The sequence below is a fragment of the Stegastes partitus genome, unplaced genomic scaffold, assembly GCF_000690725.1.
Source record: "Stegastes partitus isolate 25-593 unplaced genomic scaffold, Stegastes_partitus-1.0.2 Scaffold1159, whole genome shotgun sequence".
Classification (NCBI taxonomy): Eukaryota; Metazoa; Chordata; class Actinopteri; family Pomacentridae; genus Stegastes; species Stegastes partitus.
The window spans coordinates 29,214-54,936 of NW_007578890.1; the positions used below are offsets into that span (position 1 = coordinate 29,214).

The window sequence follows — 25,723 nt, forward strand, 5'->3', positions numbered from 1 at the left end:
GTCTGTAAAATGCTCTTGGTAATTATATTATATTATATTATATTATACTGTCTTTATTAACGACACATTTTTGCAATATGCATTTTTGAATGGATGTAACATCAGTTGACTTTGAAGCATCACTTTTTCTGCAATGCTTTGACGTTTAAAGCTTGAATAGCAACTACTCTAAAGCCATTCACTTAATGGTAATCAGCTCATGTTTGCCTAAAATGGCAGAATTGCTACAAATATGCAATTGAAGGAACCATCAGTCTGGCTATCTGGCTGAATACGTGTCTGTGACATAATTCCAGAGACCGATTCTTTTGAATTTCCATTGAAAGTTGTTTTTCCCAGGTTGATTAATGACTCATGCAGCAATTATATGGTTCAGCGGTTACTGGTCACATTTGTGGAGCAGTGTAATTTGTAGTAAACCTTTATGTCAGCATGATGAATTGCAATGTTAATATTAATTATTAATATTAATATTCTGGCCTTGTGCACCAAATCCTAAACGTCATACTGTCATTGGCTTAGCAGTTACTACCAGTGTGGTATAATTGACTAAGTTCATATTTTGATTATTGTATTCTACTTATGATGCCAAAGACTTGCTCTTAGCACAGTCATAGATTTCCTTACAGCTGAGCTCAGAAATGCACTCTGGTCATTAGCCTGTAGTATCTGGTGAAGTCGCTCTCTCTGTTTCAGCTCCCTCGGCAGCTCGAGACGTCCAATGGCCAAGTTGGTATACAACCTACTTTCCGTGCACGAGCTGAAGCGGAGACTGAAGGAATGCCATCTGTCAGTGCAGGGGTCTCGAGACCAGCTGATCAAAAGACACCAAGATTTTGTCCACATATACAATGCCCAGTGTGATGCCCTAAACCCCAAATCAGGTGAGGATATTTGATCTTTTTTTTTTTTTTTTAAAAGGAAATAAATAAAGCAAATTTTAATTGCAAAAGTGGGCTGCAAGGTGGCGCAGTTGGTAGCACTGTTGCCTCGCCGGTTCGCGTCCCGGTGGGGGCACCCGAATCTTTCTGCGTGGAGTTTGCATGTTCTCCCCGTGTAGCGTGGGTTCTCTCCGGGTTCTCCGGCTTCCTCCCACACAGTCCAAAAACATGTTGAGGTTAATTGGTGATTCTAAATTGTCCGTAGGTGTGAATGTGAGTGTGCTTGGTTGTCTGTCTCTAAGTGTGGCCCTGCGATAGACTGGCGACCTGTCCAGGGTGTCCCCTGCCTTCACCTTGAGTCGGCTGGGATAGACTCCAGCCCCCCCGCGACCCTAATGAGGATTAAGCGGTGTATAGATAATGGATGGATGGATAATTGTACAGGATTGTAGCATTCCTAGAAACTTTGTAAATATGCTGATATAACTACTGTGATGGCCACATTACTACTAAAGCAGTTATGATGATGTCCAACCACCTTGGAAGTCAATTGTTCAATCAAATAGGTCACATGTGAAGGCAGAGTGAAAAGCCGGCCATGGCTGATACAGGGGAGATAAAATACTGGCAATAACAGGGACACACATGGTGACACAAGCTGCACTTTCTCCAGGAAGATATTAATAGTGTTTGACCCGTTTGTGAATGTCAGATAGTCAGCTTCAAAAAGAGACTTCCGACCTTAATCCGACATTGCAAAGATGTCGGAGAGGGGATTTCCAAAGTTGTCTGACAAGCAGCAATTCACATACCTCAAATAAATGTGCTTAGCAAAACACTCGAATGAACATAATGAATAAATGCAGAAGAAGTGTGAAGTCAAAGATGAAAAAAAAGCAACCAGTATAATCTTTCAACCAATGTAGGTCTCTACATTCACTCCTGCAAACATCCTGCTAAAAATTAAGTTTGGACAGTTTTTATACTTAAGATTGAATGTAATATTATGACTCTCTCATGTAAGATGCATGTACTGCCTCACTTGATCTCACTAGTTGCCTTAGTCTTTACTCTGCTGGAATGCCTCAATTTTGCACCTCTTGGGTCAAAGCCTTGTATGCATTGGTGGCACAATTCACATGGCACTGCAGTCAATATTTGTGATCTGAAGTCTAATAAATTCTCTTTCTTCTGTCAACAGCTGAAGATATTGCCAAAGAGGTGGAGCTTAATGAGAAGCGCAGAAATCAACTGCATGGGAAAACCAAACCTGTATGTACCAAGTGCTTAAAGAGAACTTGACCGGCATTATTATTTTGATTCTTTAGGGTATAATACAATGTTTTGAAGAGGAAAAGAGAGAAATAAAGTACTGCTGTAATATTGCCATTGTTTTGTTATTAATGCGAAAAGTAAATAAATATGTGTTTGTCCAATTACCCTCTTGTAGGTCATGGTTTTCTCAAAGAATCAGTCTGAGAAGGAGATTGATGAGATGCATTCAAATTATAGTAAGTGTTCTGTTTCTTTTTCAGATGCTTTAATGTGCTGACATTTTAGAGGCAGAACTCACTAACTTGACAGCTAAAAATTAGTGCTAGAAAAGATCAACTAGTGAAATAGCTTTGCATGACCCTGCATTTTCTGTTACAGGACGCATTTTAGTGTATTGTTAAGCTGATAAATATGCTTATAGTGTCTGGATATGCATGACAGGAACTGTTAAAGAAATCTGTCATTATTTAAAGGGAAATTGCAGAATGATGAATAAAACAAACTAGCCAGCCCTTCTCAATCACTGTTAGATGATTTAAAAAGAATGCATCAATCTAATTTAACAATGCCTTGGTCATGTATACAAAAATAAAGGAACATTGAAGCTCATTCACAAATGAAAAAAAAACTATTTGCAGACCTTACCTTGTAAATATGACTTACTGTCTAATAATCCAGAACTAGATTTTGTTATTACAGAAAAATAGTTTTGAAAATATTATTGAAAATGTCAAAAATCTTAACTTATGTGAAAAGACGAAAACTTTCACAATAAACAAACTCTAATGTTGCTATGGATTCATGATAACGTTACAACAAGCAGCGATTGATATTTGTTCACATTTTTGGAAAATAAGTAACACCAAATAAGCTGTTGACACGTTCTCTATCACCTACAACTATAACAAAATTACTTTAAAGCCTTGTTTTACGCTATAATTGTTAATATTTTAAAAATCAGGAATGCCAAATTAGCTAATAACAATCAAACAATCCTGATGTCAACCTTGTTTCCTGATCTTGATGATTATAAGTTAGTTTTCTCAGAGTTATGGGATAAAGTAAAGCAAACTAAGAAAGCAAGAATTGGAAAACTGGAGCACCTGCCAGAGAACAATCAGGTTTTTAAGATGTCTGACGTATCCGAGCAATTCAGTGATAGTTGTCAGTGCATCCAATGACGATAACCAGCTTTACCTTTCGTCATCGTTACAAGATCTGTTCTCGTAACCTGTACACAAAATTTACAAAAAGTTCCATAGAAGTTCTGTACTCTCAGATAAACTGTGCAATGTTGTCAATGAAATTACAACTTCGAGCCTCATTTTACCCCATCGTACATGTAGCCAGGGCACTGACTGCTAATGCATGACTGCTAGAAGATATATTCAGTTTACATCTGCAAGATTGTTTAGAAGAGGAGGCTGACACGTTGGACATGTTGACTGTGTCGGAAAACCGTGGCTAAGGTACAAAAAATGTATCAATTCTGTCACAAAAAATGCAAAATGTTGTTCGCTCAAGAGATGGGCCTCTTGTTTCCAAAATATAAATTTCTTCGTGAAGTTAAAATTATGATGTTTCTTTCTCCGTTTTTTTTTTTTTATATATACTGTCGGCATGTATTCCACAGACCTTAAAAAATAAAACTGGAAACACTTCCATTCAGCTGTTATAAGACTCTTGTGAGAGTCTTCCTGCTTAAGCGAGCGTGCAGCTGTGAATCAAATGGGGCCGACCACTTTTATTAAAGGCAAGGCTGTTCAATACAAACAGCCATGTAGCACGTTTTTCTTTCAATTAGTTGTAGCCAGCAACGCTAGACATTCACTTTTCACAGTACATCTCAAGATATCACTATGAACTATCTTCAAAGATTGCGTCATCTTTTTAGCATAGTCAGATACACACGGAGGCATATTAATAGCTGTTTGCAATCAGAACTTCCCATCTACTGCACTAACTGTCACTTTTAACTTTTGAAAAACTTTACTGTCTTGGATCCCTTTGTCAATGACATTTTTAAATTCAATTTAGGTCCATTTCATCTGCTTTTCTTTTTCATTGTCTTTTAATCTATTCTGTCTTATGTAGTGCTCTGTAAACTTGTTTGAAAGGCACTCTACAAATACATTATGTCCTTCCCTCACATTTATTAACCATACTCATGAAACAAGCCTGGGTTGTAATGACACACCTTACGTTTGCTTAAGGTTTCCCCCAGGAACGTTGTAAGCAATGAGATGCTTACTTTGAAATTTAAGTGTCATTATTGTACATATTGGTGTATTATTTCTTTTGGCATTACCAGAAGTGGTCTTCATTTCAAGTGAAAAAAACTCACTTCTGCTTTTAAATTCAGTAGGAGAACTTTAACTTTTCACTTGAAATCTTCCATTATGTCAAAATATCAAACTCCTCTTGAATTATTCCCCACAGAGAATTGCAGTGCCCAAGCGTGGGCTGCAAAGATTTTAGAAATTCTATCTCAGACAGAGATGTCTCAGGAAGTGCTGAAAGATGAGATACACTTTGGACATCTTAATGACGTGATGACAGTTTTTTCAAGCATAATATATCCTTTGGACTGCTCAGTGCATTTATTTTCTCCACATGTAGACAACTTGTTCGGTAGGAAAATCCACTTCATTCTTGCTTAAGAGCCAGTCCATCACAGAAACTGTGTGATGTTGTCCTTGTCATTGTTGGATGCAATGCAATTGAGACACTTATTTCTGAACAGTCTGCAAAGGCAATATTCACAATATTGCATAATTTTGTGTGTCCAGCAAGATCGCTTTTTGCATGTCCTCAGTCCTGCTTTATTCTGGTGAGAAGACCTTTGTTTGGAGCCAGCCTCATATACCTTCATTAGCACATTACAAGAAATAAACATGCAGAACTGCATCTGCAGCAAGGAATGGAATGAAAATCTAAAACTGATGAGGTGACTGCAGTTTTTGCCTCATCGTAAATTATACCGACAGCTTTTTTTAAAATTATGACTTTCAGGGTTACTTGGCTATTCAGGTGTCTGTCTGACACTGTTTTCCATTTGCTATGAGCTCATAAATAGTCACTCATATCCCGACCAGGTTTGTGTTTTCATCCTCAGGGCAGAGGTCAGGCAAGAACAGCAGCATTAAAGAACATAATTCGAAGTCACGTTGACATGGCTGAACTAGATGAAAAGCCTTTTGGAAATAACTCTGTAGAGCTAACTTTAAAAGTGTTTGAAAAATGGATGTGACGCACGGGAGGTGGGTTCTATAAATAGCTGCACTGCTGTGATAACCTCGTGATTTATCAGAGGAGGATGTGGATGACTCACTCTGCCAGCACGGGGAATGGTGACTGAGCAGACAGGAAGGTGAAAGGAGCAAATACACATTCACACATCGGGAGCTTTCAGCCTTTTCTTATTGTCAGACTGTTCTGTTTTTTTGGAGTTAAGGTAGTCAGTAGCAGGTTATTCAGAAACTATCTCATAACCCCTTATTACAACTTCATTGAAAAGCATGGAAGCAGTGCTCTAAAAGCCCAACCATCGGAAGTTTAATCTTTAACATTTGCTTCACAGCTGTCGCTGCTGAAAAAAATCATTGACTGGAGAAACCCCCTCAGTTGCCACTGCTGTAGTTACTTCGCTACTTGTCAACAGATAACAAAAGTAGTTGGGTAACAAAATATGAATTTTAAATTATTATGAAAAAATCCCCCCTCATTTGTAGGTATGATTTGCCCTGCAGAGCTTGACACAACCACTTTCATAGAATGTTAAATTATTTACTGAATGGGAAATTTCTCCTATTAAAAATATTATTTTTACCCCAAGAAATGAGTGTGTGGGAGAGTTTTGTCAACATACTGAGCTCATGAGGTTCCATCCTCCAGCCACATTCACAACATGGCCATACACTTTGTTAATGGCAGATGGATAATCTAGATACTTACATACCTGAAATATGTGTAGTAATATTGGTGTCTTTTCATGTGTTTTGTCAATGACTGGAAAAGCACAAAACTATGTACCAAGTGTTTTGCAGAAAACTAGTGATTGGTGGAAAATGTACAAATTAACCCTACTTTTTTTTTTTTGTTTTATTTAATTTCACATATGGATAGTTTAAAGTAGTGCTTTGCAGCAAGCTTGCATAATATAGGACAATAAATAAGAAACCCACATAATTGTTATTTTGGTAACGGCAGTATCAGCTGATAGTTACATCATATAAAACAGATGTACTAGAAAAGCCACTAATAACATGGTTCTGAGGTGGTTATGGTCCCTCAGAACTAGTTCTACGCAGGAGGAGATGACGTTAATTTTTATTTGTATATAAGTAGTCTGAGGTGGTGGGTTTTATTAAATGTGGCCATTTTGCTTTGCCTTGCTGAGTTAGTTGTGAAATTGTATGTACTTGCGCTGCTGCATCCCTTGTGTCTGAAATTAAACTGATGCATAAGATGTTGCCATGAGTCACTCCTCACAAATTCACAATGATGGAGAAAGTGTGAATCTCAGCCTACAGCAGCCTTAATGAAAAACCTTTATGTACACTACAACAGCTCTATCAGGGATCCAAGTAAACAAACAGCGGGCCGTTTCAGTGAAAAGCTTTATCGTCTACATTTTGCTAAATTCCTCTTGTTACACTTGCTGTTGTCAGTCTTGATAATCAGAGCAAACAAAGACTTCAGATATCTACTTCAGAACTTGTTTTCCCCTGAGCCTAATCTGCTAATATTTAGATTACACAAATTCTAATTGCAGTGTTTTGGCAAAAGAGTTTTTTTTTTTCTCTCTCTGTAGTTCTGCCTCTGTTCTCCAGCTTGTACTTATTTTAGCATTACAGAGCTGCAGGTGCTCAGGGTTTCTGTAAAAAGTGATTGGATTTTTTTTGTTTACTTTTGGATTTCTGTGAAAATGTAACTAATATTTTTCTTTTACCTCCTTACATTTGTAGTGAATGGTAATGTCTTTTCAGTGACTGTTCAGCACAGCAGTTAAATGATTCTTTCCTCTTATCAATCTATTTAACCTTTCAAGGTTGAAAGTTGTCATTTGATGTTGTCAGAAAGAATCCATAGTTTTTTTTAACATCTGTTCTGATGATCATCCCATAAATGAACTGGTCAAATTAGATGTATACATGATAAGAAATGTATAATTTACTTTTTATATCTCACATAAAGCTTCTTGTAACTCCCAAATATGTTCCAGTGTTTCATAATCTGGACATATTCAGCTCTAACTGTGCTAGATGACCTCTATCAACACCTTTTCTGGGCACCAACATGGTGGTCTGGACAATGAAACACGAGTCCACATGCGATATAAATATTTATACAAGTTTTCCCACATCACACATGGTATCCAGTGCATTGGATTTCTTTATATCATTTTCTTTGTTGCACCACTGAGTTGGGCTCCATTTGTCAGTTCACTACATTAAAAGCATCAAGTCAGCTATACATTATTGGCAACTATGTAGCCTAACTTTAGTTATTGAGGTCACCTTTTGCATTAGAATTATTGTTTTCAGCATTAAGGTCATTATATGTAAAACACAAGTTAGTTGCTGCTGCATAATGTTATAGCATCCAGGCCATTAAACATTCTATCCTTTACCTGTTCCTCCATACAGGGAAGCAGCATAGCAGTGACTTTTCCCGCCTAATTGCCCAGGTCCGGGGTCGCCTAGACACCAGCAGACAGACTCGTGTTAAACAGGAAGTCATTGTGGAGAACGAGGATGCACAAAACACACAATCTGAAGGTACTCCAACACTTATTACTCTCTTTGAGGAATAAAATGTTCTCTAGCTACAGGACAGTCTCTCACGTACCCATTAAAAAAATTCACAACATGACTGTGCGCTTCCTTTTTAGTGGAGGAAGGACGAACAGGATACATGAGTGACTAAAGTATGTTTAGTGTGTAGCAGTTTTGGTGTATTTTCATGTTTTGTAAATGAGTGGAAATGCAGAAAAAGGTTATTTTCTTTTTCCTTTTTTTTTTTTTTTTTTTTATAGTAAATGTTAGTCTATAAGCACAAAACCAGTGACTGGTGGAAAATGTAAGAATACCATATAGAATAGAACTTTATTGATCCCTTTGGTGCAAACCTCAGGGAAATTGTTGAAACATATGAACCTACTTTTTTTGTAGATTATAATTTTCTGCGTGAGTAGTTTAAAATAGTGCTTTGCAGTAGGGGTGCATAATATTTGCTTATAAGTAAGAAAATGACTAGGTATGTACAGATCCAATCTCAAACACAGGGATTTGGGCACTTTTAACCTGCTCGATTTTGGCACAAACATAAGCCCACTACTTTATGTGTGCTGCCACACAGGTGTTGTAAAGGGAGAAGGAGAAGAATTTGTTGCAGGATGCCAAAGTTGCACATTTTTAATGGTTTCCTAAATCAATGTTGGGCAGCATTATCAATGAATAATGGATTAGTCAGTAACACAAATTGAGCATAGTGGAAATTTGTCCTGTGCTGATATTGCTGCTTTAGTCATGTGGTATGGGCCCCAAAGGTGCCTCTGTTACATATGCCACAAGGATCTAGGTAAACTGTTGTATTTAATCTTGTCTTGTATTGACCATATAATCTCTGGCCGAAGGACATTAAGCACCACAGTAGTCTTTGTCATGGTGGTTGGTAGCTAGCTAAATACCCACAATGCTCTCTGCTTGCCAGCACTGAACTGCCCCTCATCAAAGAGACCATTACCCAGGGTTGTTACCATAGACTGTAAAAAAGATAGACGTAGCAACCAGCCCTGAAAAACGAAGCCAACCCGGAAGTGTCAAAAACCTGCAATATCACTACGTCCGCTAGTTGCTGGCTCCAAAAAGCCCTGGCTCCCATAGACTTGAATTGGAAAAGAAGTGATCACAGATCACGAAATACCGCATTCATACAGCTCAGGATTTTTTTCTTATTAGTTTTCATAGTCAAATCCAGAGATCAGGTGGCCAATCTGAAAATAAATCAATACTGAATTTTTAAAAAATCGTCAAAATTTTGCAGGGCAAGGGGCGTGGCTGGCTTGATTGACAGTTGGCAGCAACGATGCAGATGAAGGCGGTAAATGTGGGCGGGCAGAGAGGGCCTGCCTCTCAATCCGTCTGACCAATCGCTGCTCCTATGGTTGTCTCTGACGATTTTTGCGTCACTGGCTCCAAAAATCCAAGATGTCAACCAGGAAGTAGCAAAACCCTGGCTTCATTTTCTCAGTGCAGAAACCAACGGGTGACGTCACGGCAGCTACGTCCATCTTTTATACAGTCTGTGGTTGTTACAGTTTTAACCAGTAAGAAGTTTCACCTGGTGGGGCAATTAGGTACAACAAGCTGTTGTACATTTTCAGACATGCATGTAGAATACAGCTTTTTGCCATCATTTCGAGCTTGTGGAGCCACAGTACATCCAACCCTTTCAACACTAGATGTAAGAGCTCTACATCAACGCTCCTGATCACCTGTCTAACATTAAAAAACAGCTTGCATTTTTTTTCAAATGCATTGCAGGGCAATTCAGTTGTCAAGCATATCTATTAGATTGATTTTAGTAACTTTAATTTACCTGAAGTGTGTACTATGAAGGAAAATGGTATCAGATTGGGACTCTATGCTGGGCAATACTAAATATTAGATGAGTTTGGAGGCAAAAATACTTTAACAGTGCGTTCCGTATTGTTATTGCTTCAATAGTGCATTGTCAGCTGGTAATTACATTTGATAATTCAGAGCATGATGTTTGATCGAAAAGCCACTAATAACATGGTTCTGAAGTGGTTTTTGCCTGCGAGTTTCTGCTATGCTCTATTTGTCGCTGACTGTTGACACGAGGATGGGTAACAAATGTGTCTTATATGAAACAGTTGAGCTCTTAGTAAGTTTTAGAGCTTTGTATCTGAAACTCTGTTAGATTCTAGTAGACTTGACTGAGATTTTCTAGCCCCTTTCTACCAACAACACTGTACCAGTAAAACAGCGGTGCATCAGCAGTGGGAGGAGGACGGAGGATAAATGATGCCACATAAATGTTTATTGTAAAACCTTGGACTTTGACAGCTTTGTGTAAAGAAAAACGAATTCTTCAATCTAAAAGTCAATATATATTTTCCTTTTTCACATTTTTGCATTGTGTTAAAATAATGATGTCAGTATCAGCTCCAACAAGCAAATAATTACTGTTATTGTTCCAAATTCTATATCTGTGCAAATCTAATTTGAACACGTCATACAATAAAAACACATTTTTTTAAAAATTAAACATTGCATCACACTGTTGACTGTGCCAGAACCAATAAGACATTAAAAATGCTTTTCCTGTTGAGAATTTGACAAAAGAGATTATGTTATGTTATGTTGGGGCGTTTATGCATTTGACAGGTCATCTCTCCACTTCATTAATTCCTCCTGGATGTCCAGCATGATATTTATTTTTGTCTCCTTCAGATCAAGTTGTGGAATCAAGTGGCCAAGCTGAGGAGGAATCTGCGAGAGTAATTGAGTTGTCATCCAGCCCAGCCTATAGTGATGTGTCCATTAGCAGGTATGATAGGAACAAATAAGCGTCTCTAATCTCAAACATTAGCTATAAGAAGCTGCATGCAGTAAATGTAGGCCAAGCATTCACTAGATGATTGTCTTGGACCAGTTCTGGACCCATTTTCAGATTCAGATTTACTTTTTTTTTAGTGTCCCACTGTTCCCAACCTCATCTGTAATTTGTTCAGTCATGTTCAGACATACTGATTGTGACTGTCTTGTCCATGACCTTCAGCAGTGTGTGTTAATAGCACATGTTAAGAAACATGTAAAGTTCTTGGACTGTTTCAGTTTGAAAGTGACTGTGCTGTGGCACTAATTGCGGAGCCCCACTGAATAAACAATTATGCCATGTTTTCCTACAAGGAAACCAGAATTTTAATTTTATTTTTTTTAAGAGACTTGGCATGATTAATTTGCTTTATCTATGTTCAACATCTACAGTTCTGATGTTGTTGTTTTTTTTCAACAGCAGTTTTAATTAACATATCTGCTACTAATATCTGAAAAACACTGTCAGCCGAAGGAGCCTGTGGCACTGCCATAAACTACAGGCTCTCCCCAAGAGGAATCCCATCACTGGCAGTTAAGAGAGCCATTTGATTTTGTTTAATTAACTTTAGAACGTTTTATTGATATTCTGTAAAAGAAACCACCCTTAATAATTCCCTTAATAAACAATGGCTTTTCAACATTTCTCATATTGCCAACAAATACTGACTGATTCAAAGCTTGATTTCACTTGACTGTCATGGCCTTTTAACCTCACTCATGTTCAAGAACTCTGTACCGTATGCATTTTTTTTTTTTTTAAATAAGTGTGGCATGTAATAGCGTTAAAAGAATGACCCATGTGTTTGAGGGTCAACAGTTTTGGAGCGCTCCACTGACTTTTGAAATGATTACCAAGAATGAAAAGTGCCATACCTCTATTTTGCCACGAAGAGTGATTGTAGTGTGGCTGGCAGTGAGGACAATGTGAAGCCCTGGGTTAGATTGTGCTTTCTACCACATTCCTTGTTGTTTCTGTTTCTTCGTTTAAAAATGACCTTTATTCCCTCCTTCTTAGTTAGTTATTTGTCAGACAAAGCACAGTTTTGCATTATATTGCAATCTGAATGCTCACTGGGATTCCTGCAGGTGATGTTGTACCCAATTTTATAAGAAATGTATTACATGCATACATATTTTACAAATTGTATGCCGAATTTGCATATCAATTTGCAGCTCACTCCCTATGAGAGCGACTATACACGAGGAGCGCTCTCGTTATGTTGGTCTAAGTTTAGGTCCTGTCTTTTCATTGAAATTTGCACCTTTTTGTGCACATTTCAGTTTATTCCTCAGTTTATCAAGGGAAGTCTGTCTTGCCTCCATGAGTGACTGTTGAACTGACATATTTGTTTTCTTAGACTGATTTGATGTTTTAAAAAAAAGAGACATTTATGCAAAATACCAGTCACATTGTTTTCTTTATGTGCATACTTTGTTTGCTAAACTGACTGGGTGCAAATGATCACTTGGCCAATTAACTCCATCAAAAACATCTCTCTCTCTCTCTCTCTCTCTCTCTCTCTCCCTCGACTGTTCAAAATCACAACAGGATGTTATTTTCAAATGCCAATAAAAGACTAGTTGTTCAAACAACCTCAAATTGTCACTCAGAATCAAACCCATGTTCAGGTTGCCAGACAAAACCATCGCTTATTAGTTTCAGTGTACAGAGTACAAATGTTTTTGCCGCATTGCATTGAAGTAGCAACAGAGCAATTATTTTTGTTACCAGTGGTGTAGAAGTGTTTTTATTTTGAGTGCCCACAGACCATGAACCCGCCTGAGAGATGAGCTTTATAATGTGTACACGAAATGGGCTCAGTATGGAAACTTGTTATGTATGAATGAGACACAGAAGCAGGTTATAAAGAGCTCACCGACTGGCAGCGTGAGGAGGAAAGCAGAAAGTTGTGCTTTTTGTATGCATAGTCTGTCTTGTTATGACGAGTATGACTGAGGTAGTGTTACAGAAGTATACCTTCCAGCTTCGAGTAAGGATCCCTTTTGGCATGTGAAAAACCAGAATTCCTCTGGGAGCATAACCTTTATTGACATTTTCTTGATCTTTTCAAGAACATGGGTTGACATGGCCAAATGTAAAAATGAAAGGTATTCATATGTTGTACAGCATCACAGTCTATTAACAGTTCTCTTTTTAGGCAGGTGATACAGCATATTCATTAACTTTGTGTATTGAAGCAGCAAGAAGTCTGTATCAGTTAAACAATGTAAATTATATTTTCCATCTCTGTCTTCTTTCCCATTTTCTCTTCATACAGTTCTATTTCTGACATCTTTGGTCCAGAACCCACAGGAAACCTTGAGTAAGTAATTCCATTGTAATTGCTATTGTGTAGAAAAGTAATGGAAGTTTCTTTTGTTTTGTTTTATTTACTGTGCTACCCGTCTCGTTTATTTACTGTCATTATTTTCAGTGTTTATTTGCCATTATGAGAAATGACCGGTTTGTGGAGACACATATACTGGATGTCAGGATACTGTTGCTGTCCTTTCCAATGATATACTGTGTATATAGACTAATAAACTGCGTGTACAGAATCACTTTGATAAACGTTGAAACTCAAGCCATCTGCTCCTAGGGCCAGAGGTTTTTAGGATGGTAGAAGCGTCAAAAGATAGTATTTACTTTGAAAAACAATGGCTTGTGGACCATTATATGCGCTGAAGTGACTCTAAAAGAAAAGATAAGGCCATGTGTCAGCATTGCTCCAGTTTAATTGCAATACCTGTGCCCATGTGAAGGTGTTGTTCAAGTGAGCATATTGTTGTATCCAGTGTTTTCTGTGACTGCATGGTGTTGTTTACTGCTTTCATCTGGTCTCTATCCGCTGCTCAAAGCGGACACGGGTCCTGTTGATGGAGATGAGCTCGTATTTTTGATGTATTATTCCGACATCACCCAAATAAGGTCAAACTGTCAGCAGATGGCTTTTATACATTTTGCCATTTCTTCTTTCTGATCCTATAACTTACTGGGAAAACATAGTGTTCCAAATGAGATGCAACTGATATTTATCAGTCTTCAAGCTCTGGCCTCTTGGTTATATGTGGTTTTTGCCATATCAAGATGCTAGCTGGAGCTAATAAACAACACTTTAAAATGTATGTTTTACACAGTGTGGTCCTAAATGTAAAGCATCTATAGATTGTGTTGTACAACTGTGAGTTTAGGTATTAAACCGTTTGTGTTACCAAAAATTATATACACATTTGATAAATTTTGGCATTTTTACTATACATTGGGGGGGTTTCTGAAATCTTCTTCTTAATAAATAGTGATGCCTGGAAATTCCTTCCATTGCTGCTATTGATCAAAACAGCTCAGGCATTTGTTGTTGCCTGCAAGCCACAATACAACACAAGAGCAGCCAAGCTTGCAGTAGTATGTGTCCTGAGGGTCGCTTTTGTAGATCTTGTTTTACACCCACAGCCATCCATGTGTCTCATTAACACTTATTATACTGATGAACAGTTATTTACTGTTCACAGCTGCATTAACCGACAATATTGAACAAGACAGCAATTGTGAAAATGTTTTCTTCTGTGAGGGAATGCCGAGGAAGCTGGTCAACATTATTGATTATTTATATTGAACAAAGAAAGCTCACAACATGTAATGTTTTTTCTTTAAAATGCTTAACTCTTGAGTGTTTGTAAACAAAAAAACAACTGCTTTGTGTGACTAATTCCAATACTGAATTATTTTTTGTTATTTGGATAAAAACAATAATTGGGCTTTTAATACCCACAAAAGACAATAAGCTAACTCTTTTAACAGGCAAACTCTGAAGCAATTGGTAAGTTGCTAGTTTATTAAAGTTATATTGTTTTCTTGGTTATTCATGCCTCATACTGTGATTTAACATCACTTCTGCAGGCACGCTGCCGTTTGATAAGTTTCATGTGGTGCTCTCCAACTGGAAGCAACCAAACAGTCTAAACAGAGAGGCGGTCTGTGTGAACCAATCAGACTTGGATATGAATATAAACATATTGAAAATGTCCCTTGGTTTCTAAATGTAATTGTCAAAACTAATAAAAGACTAAGCATAACAATTTATCAATTTCTATAGGTATCAATTTTTTATTTATTTTTTTAGAGCAAGGGAGCATGTATAGTGCTTGGCAATTGATCAAATAAACTAATTAGTCAAGTACTTGTTAACCGACCATGTCAGCATGTATAAATAAGTCTAGCATGGTTGGACCAAAACTGCAAAAACATAATGAAATCAAGGGATGCACTACTCAAGAAATATCTGAAGTCAGGATTGTCCACTGATAGGTTAAGTTATACACATGCACGCAACAAAGCTATACAAACCTTAAGGAGAGCCAAAGCAAACTTTTTTATTTCTATGGAAAGTGCCAAAGGTAATGGGAAAAAAACATGGAAAATTTTAAATAAACTACTAGGTAAACAAGACAAACAGGAGACTAAAACCCCTGAACTAGAAGTGAATAACGCCCTGGACAAGGACCCTATAGCAGTGGTAAATAATTTTAATAAATATTTCATAGATAGTGTATCTGAAATCACAAGTGCCTTCACTGCGTCTTCCATAATACCTCGTCCTTTAAAGGACAATCAGCCTACTTTCCAGCTACAAAGTACAGCCGTGACTCGATGACCTGACCCTTAACAATCCAAAAACCTTGCTATCCGACAGGTTTTTAGGAAAAACAAACGGAACTCATGAAAAATAGCCTGAACATACAGACAGCCTTGGATTCCAGCTCCGACATGACATTTTATGTCACAAATAAGGATAACTGTGTATTATCTGACTTAATCCAACAGATTGGCTAAGATCAGACTGCAGGACTTGATGCTCAATTTGTATTTTTTCTTTTTGTGAAATCCAATTTTTTTTGCGAGATCATTCACATTACTAATTAAATGCGACTTGTGCATGATCTCCTGTGTGAATTTCATACGACCCAAAGGTGTCCCGCATGCGCAGAAGAGGACACGACGACGTCACATGCCGCGAGTGTGCTCAGCGTTTATGCCGCCGCCGCCACCGATGGTGGAAACAGAACTGGGATCGCTATCCTAAACTGGCATCAGCAGCCAAGTACTGCCTGTGCGTTCCGGTCACTTCCACCTTCTTGGAGTGCACCCCCGGGGTGGAAGTGTCCCCCCCGACTGTGCCAAATATTTGGATCTTCATCATTAATTGGGCCTGAATATCCAGAGACCAGAAAGTGCTATTCGGACCAGCCCTACTAGTTATTATAACAACTATGAACAACAAATACTAACAACAAATTACCCTTCAAGCATCAAGCCCTCCTTGTATCTCGACCTCCGTCTTGGCAATCCGGCAGCCTTGCTATCCGACATAAAAAAAAGTCGGATTATCGAGTCGTCACTGTATAGCAGAGACTGAAGTAACAACGATCATTTCGGCATTTAAAAGCTCCAAAGCTCAGGGTGTCCATGATATCGACGCTAATTTTGTGAAAACCCATGCAAATGCACTTATAAAACACATCACTCTTATGGTGAATCAGTCTATCAGTCAAAAAACACTTCCATCCTCTTGGAAGTAGGCCACTGTAACACCCATCTTTAAAACTCGGTCTAAGACACAGGTAGCCAACTATCAGCCAATCAGCATCCTCCCAATAGCCTCGAAGGTTGCTGAAAAGTGGGTACCAAATCAACTTATCAGGCATCTTGACAAAAGTAGCACCCCACTTCATCAAATGCAATTTGGCTTCTGGGCTAACCATTCTACAGAGACAGCGAACTGTTTTTTTACTGAAAAAGTTAAGTCTGTACTGACAAGGACCCCTGTGTAGGAGCCGTGTTTTTAGATCTCAAGAAGGTCTTCAACACTGTCAACCATCAAATCCTATTGACAAAGCTCATGTAATTTAATTTCTCTGCAGGCGCAATATCATGCCAAATCCCCCTATCTCTGCTATCATGCTAGAGTGCCTCAGGGCTCTATCCTAGGTCCTTTATTTTTTTCATTATATGATCTCCCAGATGTGCTGATGTATGTGGATGACGAGGTGATCTTCGCTCAGGGAAAGGATGCAGTGACAATTGCTGCAAGCCTCTCAAATGCCTTATCCAAGATACAAGACTGGTTAAGACTGAACTGTCTCATGCTTCACACCAAAATTCTGTTTTTATACCAAAAAAACAGTAAAGTATATTACTGAATAATCTGACTGTGGAAGGCTCACCAAGCGACCAGTGACACAAAGCAGATCCTCTGTGTTCTTAGATGGGGAAGAATTGGAGATGGTAACTCACTTTAATTACCTTGGGATTGTGTTGGACTCCAACCTCAATTTTTTAAAAAAACACATCAAAAAGGTAGCCAAAATAATAAAATATAACTTACAGAATTTTAAACAAATTCAGCCTTTTATAACAACAGAAGCTGCTAAATCCTACCTCCACTGCATGATTCTTTCTCACATTAAATACTGTTTCATAACCTGGTCGCTTGCTGCTGTCACTGCTCTAAAACCCATTGAACAGCTTTATAAAAAAAAAAAAAAAAAGCCATCAAGCTGTTGGACAAAAAGCCACAGTCATTTCATCATCATTGTGTCATCTTAAAGAAATACCGATTTCTAAATCGTGAGAATTTCAAATCGTTTAAAAGTGCTTGTTTAATCTATGTCTGTGAATGGGATGGCCCCACCGCCTGTGGGGGATTTTATCAAAAAGAAAAATGGTATTACAAGTACAAGCTCAGCCACCAGGGGTGACTGTGAAGTAAAATTTAGAAAGTTCTTCTTTCACACAGAATGTATTATCTATTAAAGGTTGCACAAACTGGAATATTTTACCAATAGTAGAAAGCTCCACCTTTGTCCGTTTTAAGAGACAGTATAAGACATGGCTGATTAACAATCAAACGTGTGAACATTGAGGAAATAAGGCACTTCAAAATCAGGCATTTTAAAGACAGGCACTTTAACTATATGGACCTTATGACAGGCTATGCCTCGAAAGCACTTTACTGAAATAATAGCACTTTAGGGTAATAATAAATAATAATACATTTTATTTGAAAAGCAGAATTTAAAATCAGGCGACATCTCAAGGTGCTTCACAGGAACAAGAGTAATAACGTGAAAATCTGAAAATAATTTAGACATATATAAAATACCCCAACAGAGCCCATTTAAAAGCAGAGTAGAATAAATGAGTCTTCAGGCTGCTTTTGAAGGCAGCGAGGGAGTCAGAGGCTCTAATGCAGCCTGGAAGCTGATTCCACAATCGTGGTCCCAGTACAGCATATTTACTGCAACCTTGTGTAAACTATTAAGATTGTATGTTCATTAATATGCAGTCTCTCGTCTAAATAAAGAAAGAGAAAGGGGGGAGAAAAAAAAAAACCCTAAAAAAAAAACAAGAAATCCTTTTACACTGGCAGTCCTTAATACTCTGGAGCTGCCTTCATTTGCTTGTTACTTCAACAGTGCATTAAAGCGTACCTTTCTTACAAACAACCAGTTGCTGTCAGTTAGCACGTGCTTGCAATCTTTGTGTGTGTTCACACACGGATGTGGTTGACATCTCCCTCAAATCTAACGCTGACAACTCCATCCATCCATTGTCTATACACCGCTTAATCCTCATTAGGGTCGTGGAGGGGCTGGAGCCTATCCCAGCCGACTCAGGGTGAAGGCAGGGGACACCCTGGACAGGTCACCAGTCTATCACAGGGCTACACTTAGAGACAGACAACCAAGCACACTCACATTCACACCTACGGACAATTTAGAATCACCAATTAACCTCAACATGTTTTTGGACCTTGTGGGAGGAAGCCGGAGAACCCGGAGAGAACCCACACTGCACGGTGAGAACATGCCACTGACAGCTCTTACAGTGAAAATCATACGAATGATGGGGAAACAGAAGCATCCAAAGGTGCAGATGATTTAGAACTGGTACAGAACAAAAACATAAGCTGCATGGTTGGTTAGGAACACTTCTGTAAGTACAGAGGATACACAATAGAACAAAAGTAGAACCAATTTATTTCTGCAGAACATCACATACCTAATGGTAGGACCTTTCAGGCACATCACTACATTATACATCTGTTTGGTAATGTTACTCCTCATGCTGACACAATTTATTTTAGTAAACAGGAAATGTAAAAAACATGCAGTATTTAATTTAACAATTGTACATTTCCTGAAGTGTCAACATCTGAAACAATCCTGTAGTTTTTTGTTTGTTTATTTTGTCAATAAAAAGACCTTATTAAAAGCATTCTCGCTATTTAATGCTAAACAACCTGAGTCTTAAACCACTATTTTCTTTTAATCGTGCAGTACAAATAAGAAAGTTCAAGCCTTGCTGAGAATTTGGATTGTACAGTAAGAGTTCTTTCAGGAGCATCTAAAGTTATACATTTATTAATGGTTCTCCCCTCGTGAGCCCTCACTCATCACTATTTAAAGAGAACATCCAAGCTGCATCTCTTGCTTAGCTCTACATAAGACGATTGGCTTGTTTGCATTTCTTCAAATCATTCAGTGTTTTTCCCCTCATAGCAGAATGATAATGAGCTGCAGCCAGAAATAGGACTACAGAATGGGCTGGTTAAATATGACAGTCGTGATGATGCCCATTCCCAGACACATGTTGAATGGACATGACTCGTCTCCCTAGGGTTTAAGGTCGGACAGGTTGTCTCTGGTGTCCTCTATAACCATGCACTGGAATGCTTTCATTGGAGAAAGTTTGAGAAACTCGCTTGTTATCAGAGGCAGCAAGATAGCATTGCTTATTCAGTCTCTCTTGTCAACAAATTGCTGGCAAATAGTGAACAGTTTTTCTTGTACTTTATGTCCCTAAGCTCCTGGTGATTGTTTTGACAAGTTAAGATCCATTTTTATCCAATTAAACTGTCAGAAATAGATTTATGTCAGCAATAAATCTAATTGTGCAGGGCTGGTAGTGGTCAAGTTTTGAACCAGTTATACCCATGACAGGAGGGCTGAATGTTTCAGTCTGAAACTATGCCTTATTTGGAAGACTGTGTTCTGTATTCTGTTACACTCGTTTTTCCCCCATTCATATTGTTACTGGGCGATTACTGCTGTCCTCTTTGTCAGATGACTTTGACAGCGCAATAAGACTGCCACACACAGCACTTCACTCCCAAAGGACTCACATAAATAACTGCACCGACTTGGAGCTCATTCACTTGCGAACCACGGGCCAACACGCTGAATCATTCCCTCATATCGCCAGGCTGGTGTTGTTTTGACTACGCTGCATTGCATCTTCTCTCAATCTTTCTTTTTAGTTGGCTGTGCTGTGTTTTCTGCTAAAACTAAAACTTATTGGACAAAGATGGATCAGTCCAAATAACAAAATGAAGTCAGGCTTGATAATGCATGTCCTATTACAGTCCATTAGTTATTTTTCATCTTGTCAAATGATGGTGACTAAAAGTTCTGTCATTCTGCCGTACATTGCAGCTCAGGTCAAATGTTAAGGTTACAGATGCGTTTCTTTCAGGGACATTTTACATGCAGAAAGCTTTAATGTCACCCTTGATGGAACAAAAGCACATCTGAATTCATTTTTGCCTTGTGATGAATCTCCACATTCCACTCTTCATCTTTTTAAATGACCCTGAAGTGAAGTCCAAGTCTGCTGTTAATGTTATCCCTTCACATAATACCTTACTGTACGTTGTCATAATACACCTCTAGTGTTTGGCCTTGGAATGCCTCATCAATTCAATGGCCGGAAGGCAAGTGTGTGTTTGAATCATGCATGAAAGGAAATTTTCCTCTATCACGCGAGACTTTATCTCCATCCTCCAGCCTTTGCACAATCATCTCTTAAATCGCGATCTCTGCCAGAGTCTGACAAGGTGTGTACAAGGACTAAAAGACCACCAGCTTACTAGCCTCCTGACCAGTAGTCCACTATACTTAGATGCCTCCCCATCTTGTCTACTGCCCACATGAGGACTTGTGACCCAAATTCCAATGCTGGAATTTTGTTTTCCCCCATCCATACAGTCAAGATAGAGAGGCATGGTCGTAGATCTTGTTTCTGGCTGGAGGGTGATATACATCTGAAGTCAAATCAGTTGAAGAGAGTCCTTCATGTGAAGCTCTAAGTGATTCCACATGTGAGACACTGTGGTTTTATAGCTCCCCTTTGGTTTCCAAGCCATGTTATCTTGACATTTCTTATGGAGCAGATCTCAGAGTGATTGCCAGTTAGTGTCAAGGGTGATTCAGTAGTGATACAGTAACTTAACACTGCATGCTGAGTTATGGAGCCCACCTGGGACCACATGGTAGCAGAAAATATCGATATCGTAAAAGGTAATCCATAAGGGCACAGCTTGTTTAGAGATGTTGAGTACACAACCAAGAAGTGTTTCTCTGACAACAGTAAGGCTTCCTTTAGAGAAAAGAAGATAACGAGCAACTTGATGTACAAATTCAATTCAAAATTATCAGTATCAGGAAAGGTTGTGTTCTCAAAGTCGGTAGGGTGCATTTCAGAAACCTAGTATGGTTTAAGCAATACAATCTTTCGACAGTATCTGTTTTCTGTATTATACTTTGTCATCGAGGAAACTGAGAGAAGTTGTGCTGTGATGCTCATAGCAGGATCCCACTGTCTGATATGTCACTGATGTATTCAAGAGGCATTTTAAAAAATTAACTTTCCTCATTTTTCTCTAGTTTACCTGGTGTTTTAGTGAACAACAGTAATGTTCTTAAAAAATGACATGTAGCCTCATTATGTGACAGATTTAATAGAGCTTTTTCACAGTGCTTGTCACAGCAGCAAAGACGTAGAAATCAGATTTTGTTGATGATGATTCGGTTCCATGAAGTGTCTCATAGGGAGGGGCATTTAATTGAATTTTGTTTTAATTTAATAATTGAGTTAAATGATTATTGTGCTGAGTTTTGTTTTACAATCATAGTCTTGTTTTGTCTTGTGTTGCAAATCAACGTTCCTTCACCGCGGTGCACTTTCGCCCCTCCCTAATAGCCCAAACATTTACCGAGTGCTGTGTGTTCACCTATAAATAGAACTGCAAGCTGGGTTGTGAGATTGTTAGTTTCGCCTGGCTAATGATGTGTCACTGCAGTACTAGTCCTGAGAGGAATTCCAAGTTGGTGTATGTGCTTGGCTGAATAGAAAATGGTGCCAAATTACCATCTGTGGGATTATGACTGAACGCCTCAAAGTCACAATCCCAACTAAACATGATGAGACTTCAGTGTCACAGAACTTTGTTCTCGGACAGCCAGACGATGCTCGACCAAATGCTATCTTACATCACGTTTGCCAATAATTTGATACTTGAAGACAACTTGATTGGCCTAACTTATTTTTAGTTTTTTGGTTGAATAATATTTAAAGTTTAGAGAATTCCACTGTTACAAAATACTTTTTTTTTTTTTTTTTAGATCAATCTTGAGCAAAATAGGCATGGTTCTGATTTTTGCCATAACGAAGCAACTCTAATGTGTTAATAATCCATGACAGTGAGTCAACACACAGGGAGTAGTGACCTTCCTTGCTGTTTTGATTGAACTGGTCTTTTCAGCCAAACCAAGTTCTAATATGGAACCGTTTTGTCTTTCACTTTGCTGATTGACAGGCACCAGTCTAAGAACTTTGTGCGTGCAACAGCAAACATCCTTCCTTTTAACTAGCCACACAAGTCATTTGTACTTGTGTGTGTGTGAGCAGTCCATTGTAATGTATTTCCTGTAGTGGTGTCAAGCAGTCTGCTGCTAAAGATCATTTTAGCAGCATGACAATCAAATATGAATACACCCAGGCTCGACATCCCCCTCCTTTTCTCACTGCAGACGTCAGAATTCATGGTACCTTTTCTGCATTAGTTGAGCAAAGTAAACAGGCTTCTGGTGTTTATTGACTGTGTGAACTTGTGGTTACTTTGAGGCAACAGCAGGCAAATATAGCACTCATTGTCACTTTGTATTAACCGCAGACATCACCGTAACTTTAAGGCTTGGTTGACTGGATCCACTGGGCTGGTGATGGTTCAAGTAGATGCCTGACAAGAAAATAACTTCATCTTAGGAGTTGTTAAATTGTACGATTTTCCCCCACTCTCTCAAACCAGTCGTGTGTTTTCTCAAAATACACACTCCAGTCTGTCGGTGGGTAATAGGAGAGAAGAGTGCAAGTTTAAGGAGACATAGTTGCAGTTCTTTTTTATGGTAGATTGATTCCAATTAATGCCTAGTCATGGCTTTAAAACACTCCTGTGGGCCACGTAGTTGATGTTCTATAAGTCAGCACCGTGGTCAGTAGGTAATTTAGTGCTGTAAGCTTTCTTGGTATTGATAGATTTTGTGCAGAAGCCAAGCAGGTGATGTACTAAATGTACATAATTGGTGCACAGCAGTGTGACCAAGAGGCTGTCTCACTACAAAGTAGGTACACGGCACTTGTGCAGGTTAGACTATTTGTCTCAAGCGGTGTGTTTTTCTTGCTTGTACCTGCTTTTTAAACAACAAAATGCTGAGGACAGGAAGATCTACTGAAGCTACATTCATCTTTGTTGTGTTGGCATATTCTGTTTCCCTCTTATTGACAAAAGATGAACTGCTCACCTCTGAAACTGTTGATTTACAGAGACACGGAGAGGACCTCAGCACAAAAGCGAGCTTCCAGGTCCGGAGGAGATGATGCAGCTTCATCATCTGTTACGCGAAAGCGACGGCGTAAAAAGTAACAGAGATGGAGGAGAAAGAAAGGAGAGAGAAAGAGCGCTTATCTTCAGGACCAATAAACGTTTGACTGACCTTGAAGCCTACGCACATTCTTTCCAGGCATCTCTTTGTGATTTTCTAAAGTTGCACTCATGTCATTTTAAATAAATGTTCAGTATTTTAATATGTTTTCTGCCTTGTGATCCACTGTGCACCTCAGCATTTCATCAGGTACTCTCAGGAGCAGGACTTTAGATTCAGTGCCGTCTTAACATCATTTAGGGTGTTTTAGATTTATGTTTTTTATATTTTTTGTGTAATGTATACATAAGATTTTTCTACTTGTAGGTGGTAATAAAATTGCTGCTTGTCATTTTTAATCCACATTGTGTAGTTGTTGTTTTTTTGTTTTTTGTTTTTTTGAATCAATGGTTTGTATCATCACGTTTTAGTAAACCTGTAGCAGCATTCTGTACTTTGGCATGTTAATACTTTATGTATAATAGTATTGTGCTTTTATATATAACTTTAGATGAACACTGAAGATTTTAACTTATGGACTTTATTGTTTAGTTACATTTATTAAATTACCTTAAATGTCTAAACAAATCCCAAAATTGCCCTTAATTTTCAACCTATAGCTGATTATCAGTGTATTTGCTAACCTATCGCCACCATTTTCAAAATATCCCACATGTTTTTGTAAGTCCACTTAGGACCTCCGTCATGTGATTCCTCTGTCACTTGCAATTTCAGAGTTCACAAACAAATCTGTAGCTTTCAAACTGATTGTTTTCATTGAAAGAGAAGTAACCGGGGTCAATGTAATTCAATAAACTTGGTGCTTTTGGAAACCACAGGTCAAGGCAAGCGAGAGTGTAAACACTTAAGACAAGGAGGTGGTGTTTATGTGTACGTGCACGGGAGAGTTAGCAGGAACACATTTGGGAGCCGACCTTGATTGAAAGCAGAGCTCGCCTGGAGTCAGACACATGGTGCTTCTGACTCAGCTGTCTCACTCCTCAGACAAAGCAGAGACACACTGACAGGCATCACTAGACTCTTAAAAGAACGGAGAGAGAGCGATCATTATACCAGACGTTCTTAACATCTTTCCTAACAATGTTGCTTAATTAGCACACAGGAGAGGGCTTCTGAGGTCTGCCTTCATTTGGAGAGGCGATGAAGCAGACAGCGATACCATTGATCCCAAATATGCTTTGTGTTCGGGAGAGATTCAGAAACTAAACCCAAATCACAGTCACCTTATTTGTCTTTGCTGAAGGGGATATTTATATGTCCAGCACAAGGTGAGACAGATTTTTAGCCTCATAAATCTACACTAATTATATGATGTCCATTTGTCTGGCTCCAATTTACGGTGTATTCAGCCATAGTCCAAAATTCCCTGTTACAGCCTTTTGTAGCCCCTCCACATGTCCTTGGTAAGGATGACCAATGTTAATGTCATGTAGAGGGATCAGTCCAACTGATGAGACAACAGCACATTAGTGCTGAGGCCTGAGTGTTCTGAATAAACATCTGATTATACACGGATCAGACACAGCATTTAAACTACTGGAGTGAAAAACATTGATTTATGTCATTAGATTGCAATGTTCTGCGGTAAACCTTGGGTCCTGGCATTCACGTGGCTATTACTTTGACACGTACCACCTATCTAAACACTGTTGCAGACCGAGCACAACCTCAAGACAGCGACGACCTCCTGCATAAGGATAACGTGCCCCACTACACCACAGAAACTGCTCTGGAACAGATCGAGGAGAACAACGTGGAACCCAAGACACTCACTTTGCCTCCAAACTCAATCAGATTGAGCAATATGTGCTAGAACAAGCCCGTCCCACAGCGGGCCCATCCCAAAACCAATAGGAGACAAAGGATCTGCTGCCAATGTCCTAGTATCAAACACCTCCAGAGGTCCCGTGTCTAAGCTTCAACAGCTCAGAACTACACAGCATCAGGTAGGTGTTTCTAATATTGTGGTTAATCAGGTGTCCTTAAACTAACCTTGACAAAAAAAAACAAACAAAAAAAATCCAATTTTAGTTATAATGAAACGGGAATAGTTCATATGAGTTACACATATTTTTTTTTACAATAACTCAAAAGTCAATAACATAACAATCATATCAAATCACTGAGAAGTAGTATTTTAAAAACACAGCTTCTTTGACA

General features: G+C 38.6%; 1 protein-coding gene across 1 annotated transcript in view; it reads left to right on the top strand.

Annotated features, from left to right (window-relative positions):
* Nucleotides 1-23,906, top strand: part of rad18 (RAD18 E3 ubiquitin protein ligase) — a 32,860-nt gene extending 8,954 nt beyond the window's left edge. The window contains exons 7-13 of the mRNA XM_008296869.1: nucleotides 697-884; nucleotides 2,083-2,153; nucleotides 2,332-2,392; nucleotides 7,805-7,936; nucleotides 10,637-10,733; nucleotides 13,063-13,107; nucleotides 23,445-23,906. Coding sequence (XP_008295091.1) covers nucleotides 697-884; nucleotides 2,083-2,153; nucleotides 2,332-2,392; nucleotides 7,805-7,936; nucleotides 10,637-10,733; nucleotides 13,063-13,107; nucleotides 23,445-23,544 — 694 coding nt within the window. The 3' untranslated portion in view covers nucleotides 23,545-23,906. The remainder of the gene's footprint in view (nucleotides 1-696; nucleotides 885-2,082; nucleotides 2,154-2,331; nucleotides 2,393-7,804; nucleotides 7,937-10,636; nucleotides 10,734-13,062; nucleotides 13,108-23,444) is intronic.
* The last annotated feature ends 1,817 nt before the right edge of the window (nucleotides 23,907-25,723 follow it).